This window comes from Salmo salar, chromosome ssa10 (genome assembly GCF_905237065.1).
Source record: "Salmo salar chromosome ssa10, Ssal_v3.1, whole genome shotgun sequence".
Classification (NCBI taxonomy): domain Eukaryota; kingdom Metazoa; phylum Chordata; class Actinopteri; order Salmoniformes; family Salmonidae; genus Salmo; species Salmo salar.
The window spans coordinates 82,449,783-82,469,744 of record NC_059451.1 but is presented as its reverse complement, the minus strand read 5'-3'; the positions used below and the strand labels follow the sequence as shown (position 1 = coordinate 82,469,744).

At 43.2% G+C, this 19,962-nt stretch overlaps 1 protein-coding gene across 2 annotated transcripts in view; it reads left to right on the top strand.

Moving 5' to 3' along the window:
* Positions 1-19,962, top strand: part of enc2 (ectodermal-neural cortex 2) — a 47,632-nt gene that overhangs the window by 20,888 nt on the left and 6,782 nt on the right. For both annotated transcript variants that reach the window (XM_014124439.2, XM_014124438.2), the window contains one exon: positions 4,692-6,551. In XM_014124439.2, coding sequence (XP_013979914.1) covers positions 4,742-6,511 — 1,770 coding nt within the window. In that variant the 5' untranslated portion in view covers positions 4,692-4,741 and the 3' untranslated portion in view covers positions 6,512-6,551. The remainder of the gene's footprint in view (positions 1-4,691; positions 6,552-19,962) is intronic.

Sequence of the window (19,962 nt, the reverse complement as noted above, 5' to 3'; positions counted from 1 at the left end):
GTTTTATTGGCAATGACTTGAAAATAGTACAGCCACAAAATGTTCATTTCCTGCTTGTATTTTTTCTCAGGTTTTTGCCTGCCATATGAGTTCTGTTATACTTAGAAGACACCATTCAAACAGTTTTAGAAACTTCAGTGTTTTCTATCCAAATCTACTAATAATATGCATATTCTATTTTCTGGGCCGGAGTAGTAATTGGGTACGTTTTTCATCCGGCCGTGAAAATACTGCCCCCTAGCCCCAACAGGTTTAAATATCTCACTAGCTATTTATTTTCATGAACTGAACAACAAGTGGTAACCTAGCTAATGCTTACTCAAGGATTCCGGTCATTGCTAATACTTACTCAAGGATTCTGGTCATTGTTTTCAGGCTGGTTGTATTGGTGCTAGCTAGGTACCAAGCTAAAGCTAGCTACCCCAGAAGTTGCGGTTGAACAAATTATGCTTTATTATTAACTCGGTATTGTAAACACATCGCTCGTGGCCGGTGTTTGCTTGCTTACAGACTTTTTTTTCTTTTGTACAGCTTTGACAGTGCTACTGTATTTTTTTTTTTGACACGAAAAGACCCAATTGGGGTTCCATAGTATGTATATCGTGAAGCTAATAGCAGTGACGCTATTACTGTGTAACTCCGGTAGGGCAACATCTGAAAAATAGCGCACTTGGTAGTGTGTGTACCGGTGCTCGACCAGTCGGTGAAAGCCAACATCACCCACGACAGAGAACGGTTGATTGTCAAGGGCAATGAATTCCATTATCTTGGCTTTAATGAATTTCGCCTTTGAGTTGTCTCGCTGAAATGTTGTTACTCTTTCAAATGACTGCTCGACTTGTTAGTTACTCGATCCACACAGCAGACATTGTGGGCTAGTTTAGGAATGCTGTGTTGCACGTGTACATTTACATTTACGTCATTTAGCAGACGCTCGTATCCAGAGCGACTTACAAATTGGAAGGTTCTCCCATCACCAAAGAGGAGCTCTGTCTTGAGCTCTGTCTTGGTATCCTCTCTGACCAAGGCCCTTCTCCCCCGATTGCTCAGTTTGGCCGGGCGGCCAGCACTAGGAAGAGCCTTGGTGGTTCCAAGAGAATGATGGAGTCTTCCATTAAATAATAATTGAGGCTACTGTGTTCTTGGGGATTTTCAATGCTGCAGACATTTTTGGTACCCCCTCCCCAGATCTGTGCCTTCGACACAATCCTGTCTCGGAGATCTATGGACAATTCCTTCTACCTCAAGGCTTGGTCTTTGCTCTGACATGTACTGTCAACTGTGGGACCTTATACAGACAGGTGTGTGTCTTTCCAAATCATGTCCAATCAATTGAATTGACCACAGGTGGACTCCAGTTAAGTTGTAGAAACATCTCAAGGTTGACAAATGGAAACAGAATACAATTTTGAGTCTCATAGCAAAGGGTCTGAGTACTTATGTGAATAAGGTATTTCAGTTTTCGCTTTGTCATTATGGGGTATTGTGTGTAGATTGAGGATTTTTTTTAATCCATTTTAGATTAAGGCTGTAACGTAACAAAATGTGGGAAAAGTAAAGGGGTCTGAATACTTTCCAAATGCACTGCAATACCGTGATCCCCACTCTCATGCTCCAAGTGCGTTCTCTGAGGACATTCTCTTGAGTGTGGAGAACGCATAAAACATTACATTTGAGAAGCACTCGCACTCCCCGTACTGTATGACCTTACGCTGCAACTCCAGCCAGGACAATGGCAACAATAGAGATGAAACAAGATATAAACAAAGCAAACATTTTACTTCATAATTATCAGCTAGATATATGTGAATCATTGTAATCTAGCTAGATGAACAGGCAAAAATGACCTAAAATGAATGTTATGCAAGGTAGAATATATGTAAATTATTTGTGGGTAGCTAGCTAACAATTCTTTGTGGCTATCTAGCTAGCTAACAGTAGTAGTTAGCCAGTTAGCTCTATTGACTTACTATGGGCTTGCCACCTTTTTCTATTGTATTATTGACTGTATGTTTGTTTGTTCCATGTGTAACTCTGTGTCGCTTTATCTTAGCTAGGTCGCAGTTGTACATGAGAACTTGTTCTCAACTGGCCTACCTGGTTAAATAAAGGTTATTTTTTATTAATGCATCAAGATAAAATATTGTAGACATCAAGATAAAATATTGTAGACAGACAACATGAGATGTGAATAGGCAACATTTTATTCTGAAGTTGGAGTGTATTTTCTCTTGCTTCAGCTCAAATAATGTCCACCATTGGTTTCTTGAAAATGTGCATCCTTTTTTACATGGTTGTGTCATATTTCTTTGCATACTTTCCGTTGAAGCTTGCATCGATGCATGCTTCAAAATATGTACAAACGGAGTCGAAGTGCCCGCCGTGCTCCGTTTTGCATGCTTTGATTTGGACTCCTGTGCTTCAATTTGAGTGCTCGGAGGACAGTAGTATGCATTTTGAGAAACACCCATGGTTTGTGAAATTATATAAAATGCTCAACAAAAAAAGGCACCTCCTGTAATATGGGTCTTTTTTTTTTCTCTTTTTTTTACCATTTAGTCTAGAGATGACGTTTTCTTTGCTGTGACATTGCAAGCATGCCTGTCGGGAGGCAGTGCTCCATTTTCTCTCTGACACTGAGGCTGCATGACAGTGAACTTACAAAGTCTACTCAGACTGGTTTGTGCTCTTGGTTATAACAGTCAATGAAATTATTGAAATTATACAATGTATCAACATTGCAAGCTTTGCACGCTGCTCTAATGTAACAAATGTACAAATCTAACAGAACTCATTGGGGTCTTGGTCTGCATCCCTGCTCGCCATCACTGTTAAATGGTGTATAATAAATTAAAAAACTGACATGAATAGACGTGCGTGAAGAGAAGCAGGTGAGTGAGGGCTGGTAGAGGATGCAGTTGGCTGCTACACGTGATGTGCGCATGATAGTGAAGTGATATGATTGGACATGAGTATACCAGAGACTAGTGGCTGTTGCTTCAATTGAACAGAATTTATAAACAAAACTGACTATTAAGGTAGCCAGCAGGTTCTTTTAGATCAGTAGGGCGGAAGTCAGTAGTATGATATGAAACGGTACTACCCGTATTCTAAAATGTTGGCATCATGACGTTTTGGTACCGTGATATTACCGTGGTACCAGTATACCGTGCAACACTAGTTTCTGCCAGCATCACTGTGTGGGCCCCGCCCGGCCTTCTCTGCAGTATATCTGCTCTGTTTAGCAAAAATGCTGAGACTGCTAACCTGAGACAATTTTGCAGACATCAAGCAATACATCTCATCTTGAAGTTGTTCAATTGAAATTAGATAGTGTTGACTTTGATTTTATAAGAATTGAAAACACAGTAATTGGATGGATTTAGAACTGATTTTGCAAGTGCCTACTTGCATATTATTAGTTGACGTGTTTGATTAATGAGCCCTGTATGCTCTTTAGGATATGTTTTCTACAAATAGGCTAAGAGCAGTGTTGTAATAAAATTCTGAAGAACTGCCTTCAAAAAGCAGCATGACCTCTAGATTAGAGCACGTTGCTAAATAAGTGATGGGGAATCGATTAGTTAAATATCGCAATATTATGTTTGGGATGATATATCGACTTGTTTGTAAAAAAATATATATATTTTTGGTGCTAGGTTGCGTTAGCTTGTTCTCAATCTTTTTAAATGGTGAGCCAACAGTACCTATTTCCATGACTGATCAAAACACATTTTCTCATGTTCTCTCTTGTCTCTGCAGCAGACATATAGTGAGCAACATATTTGAGTCATCAAATCGCAATAAAATTGCCGTATCGAATCCCAATAAATATAGAATCGTGAGCATCGCAATACTTATCGTATAGGCACCTAAGTATTGTGAAGTCCCTGGCCATTCCCAGCCCTACTAAATAATTGGAGTTGTAGAATGGGTTTTCCCATTTGCTTCACTTATATAAATTATTCTTTATGAAGTTATAATTTAGGCTTTTTATCAGCATGTTATTTTAAGTCCCCATTTTTAATTGTGAAGGAATGAACGGATGTAAAAAGGCTGCTGAAAGTTGTTTATTTTGATTAACGATAATTCCCTATTGACATCCACTTTAGGCCATGAAATAAAATAAATAAGTTTGGGGTCACTTAGAAATGTCCTTGTTTTTGAAAGAAAATAATTTTTTGGTCCTTTTTTTAAAATCAAATTGATCAGAAATACAGTGTAGACATTGTTAATGTTGTAAATGACTATTGTAGTTGGACACGGTACACAACTACGCAAGAGGACAAGTACATTAGTGTCTAGTTTGAGAAACAGACTCCGCACAAGTCCTCAACTGGCAGCTTCATTAAATAATACCCTCAAAACACCAGTCTCAACATCAACAGTGAAGAGGCGACTCCGGGATGCTGGCCTTCTAGGCAGAGTTGCAAAGAAAAATAACAGAAAAGATTAAGATGGGCAAAAGAACACAGACACTGGACAGAGGAACTCTGCCTAGAATGCCAGCATCCCAGAGTCGCCTCTTCACTGTTGACGTGATGTTATTTTAATGGACAAAAATGTGCTTTTCTTTCAAAAACAAGGACATTTCTAAAGTGACCCCAAACTTTTGAATGGTAGTGTATATCTGGGGAAAAACATCAAGCAGTTACTTCCATATCTCTTATTTTTCTGTTTTTTTTCTTTAGTTGGAGAAATTGAGACGAGCGACTCTCTGGGTCTGGAGATCTCTGAAACCATGTCAGTCAGCGTCCACGAGAACCGCAAGTCCCGGACCAGCACGGGCTCCATGAACATCTCTCTGTTCCATAAGCCTTCGCATCCAGACAGTGTGCTCACCCACCTCAACACCCTCCGAAAGCAGTGCATGTTCACTGATGTGACACTGTGGGCAGGGGACCGCTCCTTCCCCTGCCATCGGGCCGTACTGGCTGCATGCAGCCGCTACTTTGAGGCCATGTTCAGTGGAGGCTTGAGGGAGAGCCTGGACAACGAGGTGAACTTCAGAGACAGTGTGCATCCAGAGGTGCTGGAGCTGCTGCTTGACTTTGCCTACTCATCACGCGTCATCATCAATGAGGAGAACGCAGAGTCGTTACTCGAGGCGGGAGACATGCTGCAGTTCCACGACATCCGAGACGCTGCCGCAGAGTTCCTGGAGAAGAACCTGCACTCGTCCAACTGCCTGGGCATGATGCTGCTGTCCGACGCCCACCAGTGCAAACGGCTATATGAGCTCTCCTGGAGGATGTGCCTGGTGCACTTTGAGGCGGTGCGGGACACGGAGGACTTCTACGGCCTCAACAAAGACAAGCTGCTGGACCTGATCCTCAGTGACGAGCTGGAGATCGAGGATGAGCAGATCGTGTTCAACGCTGTGATGCGCTGGGTGCGATACGACCTGGATGGCCGCAGAGACTACCTCCCTGAGCTGCTGCGGGGCATCCGCCTGGCCCTGCTGCCCTCTGAGTGTCTGATCGAGGCAGTGGCCTGCGAGGAGCTGGTGATGTCAGACAAGAGGAGCCGGCAGATCGTGGAGGAGGCCATGCAGTGCAAGAAGAAAATTCTGCAGAACGATGGGGTGGTCACCAGCCCCTGTGCCCGACCCCGCAAGGCAGGCCACACGTTGCTCATCCTGGGAGGACAGACCTTCATGTGTGATAAGATCTACCAGGTGGACCACAAAGCCAAGGAGATCATCCCCAAGTCAGACCTGCCCAGCCCCAGGAAGGAGTTCAGTGCCTGCGCCATTGGCTGTAAGGTCTACGTGACTGGGGGGAGGGGTTCTGAGAACGGGGTGTCTAAGGATGTTTGGATCTATGACACGGTCCACGAGGAGTGGTCTAAAGGAGCACCCATGTTGATAGCACGTTTCGGTCATGGCTCTGCTGAACTGGAGAACTGCCTGTATGTGGTGGGCGGCCACACTGCCATAGCAGGCGTCTTCCCTGCCTCCCCCTCAGTCTCCCTCAAACAGGTGGAGCGGTATGACCCGCTTACCAACAAATGGACCATGATGGCACCACTTAGAGACGGTGTTAGCAATGCAGCCGTGGTCAGCGCCAAGCTGAAGCTGTTTGTCTTTGGTGGCACAACCATCCACAGAGACAAGGCCTCCAAGGTGCAGTGCTACGACCCTCTAGGGAACCGCTGGGCCATCGCAGCAGAGTGTCCGCAGCCGTGGAGATACACGGCCGCCGCTGTTCTAGGCAGTCAGATCTTCATCATGGGTGGAGACACTGAGTTCACCGCCGCCTCTGCCTACCGCTTTGACTGTGAGACCAACCAGTGGTCTCGTGTTGGGGACATGACTTCTAAAAGAATGAGCTGCCATGCTGTGGCCTCTGGAAACAAACTGTACGTGGTGGGGGGCTACTTTGGGACGCAGCGCTGCAAGACGCTAGACTGTTATGACCCCACGTCCGATAGCTGGAACAGTATAACCACAGTGCCTTACTCACTAATTCCTACTGCGTTCGTAAGCACCTGGAAACATCTACCAGCCTAGCTGCCTCTCTACAAGAATAAGGAGAGGTCTCCAGAACTGGGTGAGCAATAAGCATATTGTTTTGTCCTAGTAGTAATGTTGGTAAGAAATGTCATATTTGTAAGAATTCCTATGCAAGCACATGCACTGCGTACATCCTTTGACAATATTAATAGAGCACTGTACATAACATGTCCTATATTTCCCCAAACACTGACTGTCTTTTCTCACTCAAGGGCTTTCAGGTGAAAGAGCCTCAGAAGTCTGCTAGCTTTTGACGTACACACTCAACAGACTAGTGTTACCCAGTACCGAAACTTCTGTACTTTTTCGGTACTAGAATATGAAAAAAAAGGTTCAGTAATTAAATTTTTGTTACTTTCGGTACTTCTGTCAAATGTCTCGAATCGTCTACTTATTTTAGAGAGCATCAAGTTTGCATATCAACGCAGCCGATGTCCCCTTATAGCGCGAACGCACCGTGCCTGCTCACTTACTCAATGCTAGCTTTAGCCTGTACTGAGGAACCACTGCACTCACTCAGTCTGGGCTGCATCATGTTAGTGCCCCACTCATGCTGCACAGAAGTTAACACACTTGAATAATGGAACACGTTATGTGGAAAGGTTGCAACTGTTAATTACTGTCGCAAAACAATGTCCATTAGAGGCTAGAACACTTTACAATGGAAGAAGATACCAGTAGCTTTCAGCTTTGTAGGCTAACTTTCCTTGCTAGCTTACAGCTGAAGCTAACATCAATTCACTACCCTATAGGGCTGTGGTGGTCATGACAATTTGTCCGGCGGTTATTGTCATGCTAATGACTGCCGGTCTCATGGTAATTGACCGTTAATTAACAAACCCATTTAGCATCTCCAGGCCTCGACGCATACAAGCCGCTGATGCGCACCTTTTGGAATATCTACATTTAAATGTCTAATAAATCAATTTAATATACACCATCACAATAAGTCCTTTATTTTAGGCAGGTCAAAAGAAACATTATGATATGAAGAAAATGTATAACAGAATATGAGTTGGTCTACTGTGTGCTATTTGGCTAGTTAATTTAGCAGACAAGATAAGTCCCATGCCATTATTTTACATAATATGACTTTATAGTAAGAAGAATATAATTTCACTTTTCCCATTCCGGAGTGAGTGCGCATGTGAAGTGGCTAGCTAGATTTAGAGTTATTTGGCAACTTTAGATGTGAATGATACACACCTTAGAAATCAGGCTACAGATGCTGGATCCCCAGGGTGGCTGCCCTACCTCCCTCCACGGCTGGGAGATGCAGCGGCTGGGCTGCCTGGAAAGACAGCAGCAGAGTGGCTCTGGGACTACCCAGAGTAAGCAGGTTCTTACAGAAGCAAAGTCAAAACGGCATTGTTGTCATCAACATTGTTGCATGTGCTGCATTGACCATGCAACAACAACATGCACTCCTTGAGTGACAGGGGGCGGAGCTAGGTCTGTGTGGAAAGCGGCATGGAGGGTGAGAGAGCAGAGAAGGATGACTCAAGTAGCGATGTAAACTATAAAAATGGACGTTACACACAGCATATCACATTTAACAAACCAAACATCTAAATACTGTTATAGAAGTTAAAGTAAAAACCCAAACCGGTCTGTCAATCAATACCGGACAATGGAGAACTGAGTACCAGGCCATTAGTGACCTGACAGTCACTTCCGACGCATGTCCAGAGGGCATAAGAGGAGGTCACGGTGAGTCACGTGGAATTTGACTGCGGTCATGACTCATAACTGCCGTTGTTGTGGTAATACGATCACCGCAACAGCCCACGTGAACACCTTACTCTGCTTATCTTAATCGGCCTTAGGTCAAAATCGAAGTAAGCATATGCCGATTAAAACACTTGGTTTTCTGCGCAATGTTTCTTATTATTATTATTATTATTATGACGACAAGTAAACCCCTTTAATCGGTGTTCAAACAGTGTATTTGATCTGCGCATGTGCTAGCACCAGCCGAGCGAGCTTCCCTCTTTAGCGCAAGTGAAGTGAGTTCGGAACAACTGAACGTATGCGTTTTAGAAGTAGTTTTCACATACAAACTTTATGTCCGAACTCCGAATCAAATATGATTACAAAAAATAACATGGTCGCTATGGTAGAACGTTTGTGATTGTCAATTTTCTGCGTTTATCAAAGTGCCATCAAGTAGCCTGATTTCAGATGTGTCCATTTAAACAGGATTATTAGGGAAATCGCTCTTTTTGCACAGCATGTGAACGTTTAAATCAAACTATTATATTAACCTGACGATCCACAATAATTGCATTGTGTGCATGTAACCGTGCTCACTGTGTGTTTGATGTCATTAGGTCTTAAAGAGACAATGCACACTTATGTACCTACAACACCCCCCCAAAACAAAATGAAGCAAAAATAAATTATTACCATTGTTTTATGTAGTTAGATTGGTAAAACAAAGTCAAATTGATTGTATGATTAGATTAATTAATTTATACATGGCTATCTGAAAAATTGACATAAATGGAATAATATTGAACTCAAAAGATCTGGGTCAAGTGCCGTTCTCTGACTTTGGCTAATACGCCTTCTTTTTTTGCCTTGGTATCGTTTTGGAATTGAGTATCGGGATGGTATCGAGTATCGTAATACTAAACCTGGTATCAGTATCAAAGTAAATACTGACAGCTAAGCTTGTCTATGTCCTGCTGTTTGAAGTGTGTGTGGTGGGGCTAATAAAAATAATAATAATAATACCCGGAGAAACCATCTAGAAGTGGCAACAATGAAAAGCAAAAACATTGCAGGACCTCTCATGGTGGCTTCTGGGAGTGGTAGCTACAGTAAAGTTTATCTGGGGGAAATCCCTGTGTTTCTCAGTCGTGATCAAAGTGACACATCCCACCCAGTGGTGCAGTACAGTGGTAAGCCACTCAGACATTGATTTGTGTTCTGCATTACAGAGGTTTTCCAGTCAATTGGCTATTAGCACACAAGCTGGAGAACACACTGGGGCTCAATCAGTGTAATTACACAGAGACTGAAGAGAGACCACAGAGACTGAAGAGAGACCACAGAGAGCTACTCTAATGGGGGGGTGGGGTGCCGTTGCGTTGTGAAAGCCAGGAGGTCCCAAATGTACCGATACCCATTACATTTATATAGAGTCTAAAGTACACTGTAATGGTTTCCTAAACTGTTGACATGTCCTGTTTTTATCATGAATAAATAATGACCAGATAAGCCCAACGCAGGCATTTTAAGGTTATGCTTGTGCCTCAATTGTTCAATGTTATTGAACATAGCATTTGGTTTCCTATAATCTATGGTTAATCTTATCTGAGCGGTAGGTGTGTGTTTGCTGGTGCTGAGCTACTATAAAGGGGGTTGGGGTATTGCTTGGAAGATGTTGCCACGGGGAACAGGGAGGCTCAAGTCCGTGTTTTGGCATCAGCCACTAGGCTGGTGAGAGTAGCAGACATATATAAGTTCAGAGACGCATCACCTCAGCTCACAGCACAGAGGTAAAGTCTCCCTTCCTCTCTGAAGGGTTAACCCAATTAGTCCCACCATAACATCGGTGCGTTTTGGACTTATAACTGCCTTTTTTAAACATTGTGTGTTTGAGCTACAGACCAACCAATAGTCTGTGTGATTTAACGGGGGCTTAGCTAGAGCAGTGTTTGTGAGACCAGGGTGGATTCCCTAAGGGGCCTGGTCTTTTTACAAAAAACGTCTGTCGAGTCCGAATGGTTTCAGCTCCAAATTATGAAGAGCGGAGACTTACAAACAAGCACGTAACATGTTTTGTTCTATGACGCTCACATGCTAGACAAGAGTTGTTAGAAGATAACGGAGTTCTAATACATAGATCATAGGGAATCCCAGGACATGGTGTCTATAATACTGTTATACTCTCACATTGTTGCTGTCACAAATTCCAAACTCCACACCGTTGTCACCGACTAGTGAGCAAACAATTTCTGTACTTCCAGCGTTCATATAAATTCATTTTAGTTTTTTTTGCTTTGGCTGACATTTTTTGTTATTGACTATTGTCAATAAAACTCATGAACTGTTTATGTCAAGTAGTTTTGTGTTCTACTTGTAGCCCTGGTTGTCCTGAAAAGTAAATGGTAAAACACTTAATTGTGAGGCTAAATATAAGGCTGAACAAATGAAAAGACGGTTTTTGCTGGGGTCTCGGGACTGATGGGGTTAATTGACTGTTCCTGTGTGTAATCATTAGCACCCACCTCAAAGCCAACATCACAGGGCTCCATTTCACAGAGGAGCAGGTGGCCCAGCTTCATAATTAGCTCCTGCGGGCCGGGCTACAGAGGCTAGATCCCCAGGGTGGCTGCCCTTCCTCCCTCCCCGGCTGAAGGATGCAGCGGCTGGGAACCCTGTTTTAGCCCATACATTTTTAAACAACTGCAGCAGGCGAAAGGGAAGGGGGAGAGAGAGAGGCACTACCTGACTGCAGCCTGCCACACTCCACCAGTTTTTCAAGGATCTCTCTCTGGTACTGCACCTGAACTTTACCACAGCTCACAGGCAATATTTATATAACCTTTCTTTTAACAGGGAGTCCTGCTGAGACCAAGGTCTCTTTTACAGATGAGCCCTGTATACACATCAATGTACATATTGCTATTCACATCAATACATTAATAGCTAAACACTATCATAGACAATGATTTAATATGATAATAATAGGATTATTATCATTAGTTAATATGATAATAATAATAGGCTTATTATTATGTCAACAGTAGACAGAAGATCACATGTCAGTCGGTACATTTTATGTCAGGCATGTGTATCCTTATCATTTTAGACTCCACTGGAGCGAAGAGATACTGGAGTAAAAAAAAGTCTGGTTCCTCATATCAGAGACATATCTGAGTACTTTAAAAGGGCATCCCAAGCTCCTCTGGCCGTTAGCCTAAAGCTGGGCATTAGCCTCGAACACCTATCAGATCTCAGGGCTTGTGAAACACAAGCGAACACATGTAATGGGGGCTTAGCAATAACCTTATCTAACCTCGTTGTTCCCCTGACTCCTGGCCAGCCCACGAGGAGGATTAGGGTTACAATGTGGATGGATATGGGTGGTCGAATAGTCAGGCTTATTAGGCTAATCCAATCCAGTACGGCGACTGTTTTCTGAAGTATAATTCATTGCATTTAGAATCATCTGGTGCATTACATACATTTATGGCGTTTTTCACGCCGTCACACTCTAGCAGGACAAATTAATCGTATCAGTACGGCAGATAGTTTCTATACAATGTTTCTACAATGTTGGTCTCACAGGCTTTGCCCTCCCAAAGCTGTCGTTTTGGCTTTAATGAATGTCCAAAGGGAGGTGTCGGCCTGTTGGAAAGCTCTCTTGGCACAGCGTTATGCCTCTAATCAGCTGTGTCCCAGGGGTGAATCTGCTCACTCCTGACATTTTGTTTGTGGACAACACAGTCACACACAGGGACTTTTCTCCCGCTCAGGCTCTGTTATGGAATAATCTGTTGGCCGTGGGGCTGTGTTGTGTCAACAGGATAGGTGGCGTGTCAGAGGACACAGTAAAAACTCCACATTGAGCTGGTTCATTGTGTCCGAGCTGCTGCTGTGGTCTGGAGGAATGCAGTCAGAGGAGGAATGCCCCTTCACTGCTCCTTGAGAGAGACCTTCCTTCCCCATCCGCTGGCCATCTTCTCCCCCTGCCCACACTCCTCACTGTTTTGCAAGGCCTTAATGAGACCCTACTTACAGCAGCACACAGCTCCGCTCAACACTGTTTGCAGTGGCTGACGTGAGCTGCGATGATTTTATAATAGGCTTGAGTGTGGCTTACAGCTGACTCCTGTACAATATGAAGTAGGACAGCGGTTGGTTGTGGGAGGAAGAGGAGAAGAAGAGTCCAGGCAATGAAGAGAAAAGATGTGTGTCTTGGCTTGCTTGGAGACGGGGAGTTTTCCTGCTCTGTTATACAGTGACTTCAGGTTTGATTGAATTATGCCCAAGCAGAAAATAAGAACATACTACTGTAACATCATGATCTTTCACTCTGTCAGCAAACCGAATGTTAGCCTAGATTCAGTATGAATCAAGTCACTGCACTGAAGGTCTTCTGCTCCCATCCTATGCTATTATCTTTTATAGCATGTTTTTATGAACCCATCAGACCCAGAGGCGTCAATGTAATGATGGTTGACCATAACATTCTGAACAGAAAAACAGTAATGGTGTCTTTCTATAATGAACCAGCCTGTGAGCTACCCAGCAATACCCTGGGCAATTTGGCAAAGTGGCAGCAGAGATGTGTGACTGTCTGGGTGCCAGGGGTCTCCTATCAAAGACAACATCTGAGCTACACCACAGTCAATGGGCCAGAGAGAGGGGGAGCCTGCCAGGCTGCTACACACCTCAGGCTACACTCTGCCTGCTCGCTCACCAGAACTTTCCATCTCAAACTGCAACACTGTAGACAAGCCTTAATGGGTGTAGTAAATGGGGAACGTTAGACATGACCATTTCCTCTGCTTTAGAAGGGAATGTAGTGGTCAGAGAGGGTACTTCCTGTACAGAATCTTCTCAGGTTTTTGCCTGCCATATGAGTTCTGTTATACTCACAGACACCATTCAAACAGTTTTAGAAACTTTAGGGTGTTTTCTATCCAAAGCCAATAATTATATGCATATTATAGTTTCTGGGCAGTAGTAATAACCAGATTAAATCGGGTACGTTTTTTATCCGGCCGTGTAAATACTGCCCCCTAGCCCTAACAGGTTAATGGGTGTAGTAAATGGGGAACGTTAGACATGACCATTTCCTCTGCTTTAGAAGGGAATGTAGACCTAATGCTAATGGCCTGGGTGTTTTACTGTAACCATTTATCAGATCCAATGGGTGGTCTCTGAGAAACAATGTTGTGCTGTTTTATACCACTCTAGCGAATGTTGAATATGTAGCCTAATCTACACGGAGCGCGGTCTAGGCAACTGAATCCATGAGACCTCATTGCTTTAGCCTCCAAACCCTGGTGACATATGTAATTTGAATCATTTTACACAACGGGCAACGCCTCAGAGGGGAAAGAAAACATTTCCTTAGGTCGACATTTGGATTTACTAGATACTAACTCTGCTGTGCATACAAGGATGGCATTTTTCCCTGCCGTTGTCCCTGGTTTGACCTCTCATTGGTCTGACCTCTCATTTTAGTTGTGGAGATGTTAGAACTGGGGCGACTTCTACTTTTACAAGCTTTACAATGACAAGTATCAATTGGTCAATGAACTCTGACAATACTGTGAATGTTTTCATAGCCATCCATTAAAAATTCATCATGGCCTTTTGAAAGGTATTACGTTCAGCTTTGCCTATGTTATGGCTGAAGATGGTCTGGGTGTGTGGCATTTTGGTAATAAATAGCCATCATGATATATTTGTATGATATTTTACTCATGGCACTGGCAGAGCTTTGCCAGTTAAAGTAATTGCCGCTTGTGTGTGTCCCAACACGTGACATTGTTTTTGAGTTGGGTACACTGGATGTTACTCCTTCTCTTGCCTCCAGTCCAGAGGGATTGTGTTGAGCAGCTGCATTCGACTGTGCCTCAGTAATCCAGGTAATTTGCCAACAGTTGGAACAGTCCTGACCCCATGCCAACCACCACCCCCTGCTTCCAGAAAGACTAAACCAGCTAATTGTATCAATGTTGCAGAGGCACTAAATCGGATTGTGTGGATATTAATCTGATCTCTCTTTTTGGCACAGTACATGGTTACTATAGCAGGAAACATGGCGTTTTGGCCCAATGTACTGGAGAGACAACTGTAAAGCAGTGCTTTTTACCTGATAGCTAGACACAGTGAATCACAGATCGAGCAGACTCTCTCTCTCCCTCACAACGCAGAGAAACATATTCACACAGACTACATATAAACACACAGCTTCCTCTCCCCAGAATAGTGGGGCTAAGCTTTGCTTGTTCGGCCTGCCCTGTGTAAATTGGCAGTGGATTTAAGCAACATTCTGACATGGCATTGCACTGGACTTCCCTTTCCTGGAATCCACTGGCTCATTGCTATCTCTATCCGCCCTGAAATTTCCAACTTTATCATCATCGCATTAGGCCGCAAAGCTGTTCATTCTGCTCTAGTCTAGACTGGTGTCTCGTGTAGATAAGAATATCATGAGCTGTTGTACAGCACACTGTAATTAAAAAATCTGGCTACTATCATACAATTCCCAGGAACAGGGTGATATGCTATTGTGCTTTCTCCTCTTGTTTTTTCTGCAAATAAAATATCCTTTCACACTTAGCTATTACTTTTCCACTCGGACATGTAGTTTTAGCCCTTTACATTCATGCCCTTATACGGGTTGAATATGGCAGATCAGATTGGGGCACTAATAAGCACCTAAATTGGGACGTAGTGGCTGAACAGTAAAATGCTATACATGACATCAGCTCTGGCTCTGACTTCACAGCGCTGTATGGGTTTTGACTGACAGCTTAGGGGTGTAACGGTGCACTTATTCATACGGAACCAATCGGTATGGGAACCTCGTTTCGGTCCGCACTGTGAATCCGAATGAATACATAAATATTTACAAAAATTAACAACTAGGGATTCAAATTTTGCTGCTGACTAACTGACCCTCATTAAACGGTTAACATGGTATAAAAATAAATCCAAACAGTAAAATTACGTGGCCAACAGAAAATACTATCAGAGATCTGTATATAATGACGAGATGTTTATTTCTCATCCCTAACAATGGTAGTTGTCCCAAGGCTGGAAGGCAGGCGACATAGAAACACATTGAGCTTGGTTTGGACAGATTTTGGAGAGAGTGAAAGCTCTCACTGCATACATACACGGACCGGACATTTTTCATTTAAGAGCTTAATAGCAACATGCAACAATGACAAGCCTATTGTGTTAGTCAAAATGCTATAGCCTATTATTGAACTTTTTTTAAACCTTAATTTAACGAGGCAAGTCAGTTAAGAACAAATTCTTATTTACAATGAGGGCCAAGGAACAGTGGGTTAACTGCCTTGTTCAGGGGCAGAAAGACAGATTTTTACCTTGTCAGCTCGGGGATTTGAACTGGCAACCTTTCGGTTACTGGCCCAAAGCTTTAACCAGTACGCTACCTGCATGCAACTCCTGTAATGAATCAGGGAATAAAGTAATTTTCAAACATTTTTCCAAAATACAATTCGCTGGAAAACACTGTTCTAAACCAAATGCGAGCAGTTGTGCCAGAGATGAAAATCTCCATTAGAAACTTGTGATAAATAAGATACACGACGACTGACAAATACAAACGTGCCAATTTAATCCCGCAAATTAATTTATAGACCAATAAGCGTGACCTGTCAAATGTTATTTTCGGCGGCTAACCAAATAACGGTTAACCATTTAACATCCCTAATAAAAACACTAGGCCTATAGGATATGCCTACTCTGCATTGTATGCCATTGCCTCCGGAGTAAATTTGAGCTGAAAAAAAAAACAACATTAGCCTATTCCGTTAACAACTAGCTAGAGTTTATGTGCACGTTTATAATTAAAATCTTAACTGTCTCATTTCAAACAATCTATATTTTTTGTGATACGCAGTCGGTAGCTAGTTCTGTACGATGGCGAGTGGTGGGCTCGATAAACCAGAATTGGATGATTATTGCTTAAATCTCCAGTTTGGGAACATTTTGGCTTCACAGTAGATTACAACCGCAAAAAACAAGACCGTTGTGGATAAAATGTTAACAGTATGTCGCCACTGCTCAACAATAGCCTATGCAGAGTGGAACTTGTGGCTTGTTGTCATAGAGCCTCCTTGTGTGTGGCAAAAAAGTTAGGAGATTTAGAGTTAAAATCATGGATTTAAAAGTTAAATGATAAGGATAGGCTACAACGACTAACAGCCAACAGGTGGCTGCTATTTAATAATCTGAATGGAGTTATTTAACTGTAGGACACGGAGAAAGCTCATACAGCCTCAACTAGCCTACCTAGCTATGTTAGCTATCTTAGCTAACTAGCTTCTCTCGATTTGATGCAGTCAAGACCAGTAATACAGATATCATATTGATGACAAATAATCTAGCTATGACAAGCTAGCTAGTAACACAGAACCCAAACAGGCTGCGCGCGCCATCGTGCATACATTTATTTTGTCCCCCTACACCAAACGCGATCACGACACGCAGGTTAAAATATCAAAACAAACTCTGAACCAATTACATTAATTTGGGAACAGGTCGAAAAGCATTAAACATTTATGCCAATTTAGCTAGTTAGCTTGCACTTGCTAGCTAATTTGTCCTATTTAGCTAGCTTGCTGTTGCTAGCTAATTTGTCCTGGGATATAAACATTGAGATGTTATTTTACCTGAAATGCACAAGGTCCTCTACTCCGATAATTAATCCACACCTAAAACGGTCAACCGAATCGTTTCTAGTTATCCCTCCTCCTTCCAGGCTTTTTAATCTTTGAACTGATATGGTGATTGGCATCTAAACTTTTATAGTATTACTACACCGACTGGCAACACAGTTCATCTTTCAATCACCCACGTGGGTATAACCAATGAGGAGATGGCACGTGGGTACCTGCTTCTATAAACCAATGAGGAGAGGCAGGACTTGCAGTGCGATCTGCGTCAGAAATAGAAAGGAGTTCTATTTTAGCCCTTGGCAACGCAGATGTGCGCGAGCAGTGTGGGTGCAATAATTGAATAACATACATTTTGGAATGTATTTTGCAACGCTCGCGCACGCGACGTGGTCAGCCTGTTAGTCTACAAGCGCGAGTCGGTTTGCTATGGTTGGTTGCTGTCTGTCTCTCCCTTGCTCCCTTTGTCACTCGCACACAGTACACACACTGCAAGGCCCCTCCACCCGCTAGAGTGGCACTTCTTCTTCTTCGTTGGGGTTTTACGGCGGACTACATCCAAAAGTTGTATTGCCGCCACCTACTGTGCAGGATGAAAATAAAAGATCCCAAAAGACAAAATGTATGTTGATTTTTTTTAAATAATCCTACTAGTGTTGAGCGGTAACCAGATGTTCATACCGTTCTGTACCATACCGGAGTATACAGTATTACCGGAAGTGCACACGCGGCACTTTTTTTTTTTTTGACGCTCAAAACTATTTAGGCAACATATCTTGATATCTGCTGTAACCAAGAAGCTTGATCTTGACATCGAGCCACATAGCTAGTTAGCAAACCAAATGCTCAGCTGGATATCATTTATTTGACACATCTTAGATTTCTAGTTATAAGCAGTGGCGTAGCACCGCGGTATTGAAAATCATAACGGTATTTAGAAATAACCAAGTATACGGTATGTCACTCATACTGACTACCAGGAAGTCACTCAACATGCTCCTCAACTGTTAAATGCAATAATCCATGTCTGACCCCTGCACAGGCTCAGGAGCCTGGGACGGCGGCACATCTTCCGTCACTAATAACCCTTGCAGCTCTTCCTGTGAATTCCTGAAGCCTCAGATACTTTCCTACCGCAGCCACAATGATGTCCAATTTCTTTGACTTTGTTGCTACTTGAGCCGTGCAGTTTATCACAGTTGCAATGAACGCCACAAAATCCACTTTCTTTACATACTGCATGTCTGGTTCTCTTAGTTGACAAACCTTCACCATGGACTGTGGTGCATCCAAAACCAAAATCAATTATTTTGATCGCCTCCGCATAGGAGATCAGATGGACCGCCCTAACTTTAGCCACCTCAACCTCGGACAGGGTACTCCACAAGCTCTGGGACATGATTCCCCCCCACAATTCCAACATGGCCGTTCTTCGCTCCGATCTCCCATATGCTCCTTCCGTCTGCACACATTTGAAACGTGACCAAATTTTTTACAGTTTTGTGTGTGTGTGTACACTTTAGATGTGTAGGAAGGTAATCATTATAAAAAAAACAATGGCACTGAGAAACTTTCTTCCTTTCCTCCTTTCACAATGCGGGTCAGGTGACGGGCCTTAACCACATCTGGGATTCTTGTCGCAAGGATTTCCTGCTTTATTTCCACTGACACCCCAGAGGTTACTCCCTTAACAGGTGCTCTTCTCCAGAGTTCAAACAACACTTCAGATGGCCCAACTCTCGGGATGCCCACTGCCGCCGCCTTCTGTTCTTCAGACACAATTAATGAGGACAAGTCCTCTCCTGGTCACTCTGATTGATCCCACTTTTTCCAGCACAAGATTCACCACCTTCGAGACCCCAAACGGATCTCCCAGATACACATCCTTATCAAAAAAATCCCATCCCAACAAGGAACATCCGCTTATCATCCCTTTCAGTTTTCAACACTTTATAATTTTAGTTCCATTCTTTGATACTACTGTTCTCCATTCCTCTTCTCCAACTCCTCGACACGGTTCTTAAAGCCTAGGACCAAGAGGCATGGAGAGGCAGCCTTTAAATACTATACCCCCTGCCTTTGGAATAGCCTGCCAGAGAACTTGAGGGGGGCTGAAACTGTGGACATATTTAACAGATCTTTTTAGATCTGCTTTTCCTTAAGGTACCTTAGGGGTCTTTCCGTTTTTGTTATTCTTTCGTTTTTTTTAATCCTCTTTGTTGTGTAGTAACTAATTCAGTTTTTTCATTGTTTTTGTTTTTTCCTGTGAAGAGTATTGCGTTGCTCCCATATATGAAATGTGCTATATATACACTACATGACCAAAAGTATGTGGACACCTGTTCGTCAAACATCTTATTCCAAAATCATGGGCATTGATATTGAGTTGGTCCCCCCTTAGCTGCTATAACACTCTTCTGGGAAGGCTTTCCACTAGATGTTGGAACGTTGCTGCGAGGACTTGCTTACATTCAGCCACGAGAGCATTAGTGATGTCGGGCACTGATGTTGAGCGATTAGGCCTGGCTCGCAGTCGGCATTCCAATTCATCCCAAAAGGTATTTGATGGGGTTGCGGTCAAGGCTTTGTTCAGGCCAGTCAAGTTCTTCCACACCAGTCTCGATAAACCATTTCTGTATGGACCTCACTTTGTGCATGGGGGCAATGTCATGTTGAAACAGGAAAGGGCCTTCCCAAACTGTTGCCACAAAGTTGGAAGCACAGAATTGTTTAGAATGTCATTGTATTTCCCTTCGCTGGAAATAAGGGGCCTAGCCCGAACCATGAAAAACAGCCCCAGACCATTATTCCTCCTCCATCAAACTTTACAGTTGGCCATATGCAGTCGGGCAGGTAGCGTTCTCCTGGCATCTGCCAAACCCAGATTCGTACATCGGACTGCCAGATGGTAAAGTGGGATTCATCACTCCAGAGAATGCAAGCTTTACACCACTCCAACTGATGCTTGGCATTGTACATGGTGATCTTAGGCTTGTGTTTCATGAAGCTCCAAACATGCGGATGTTGCTTCCAGAGAAAGTAGCGGTATTGAGT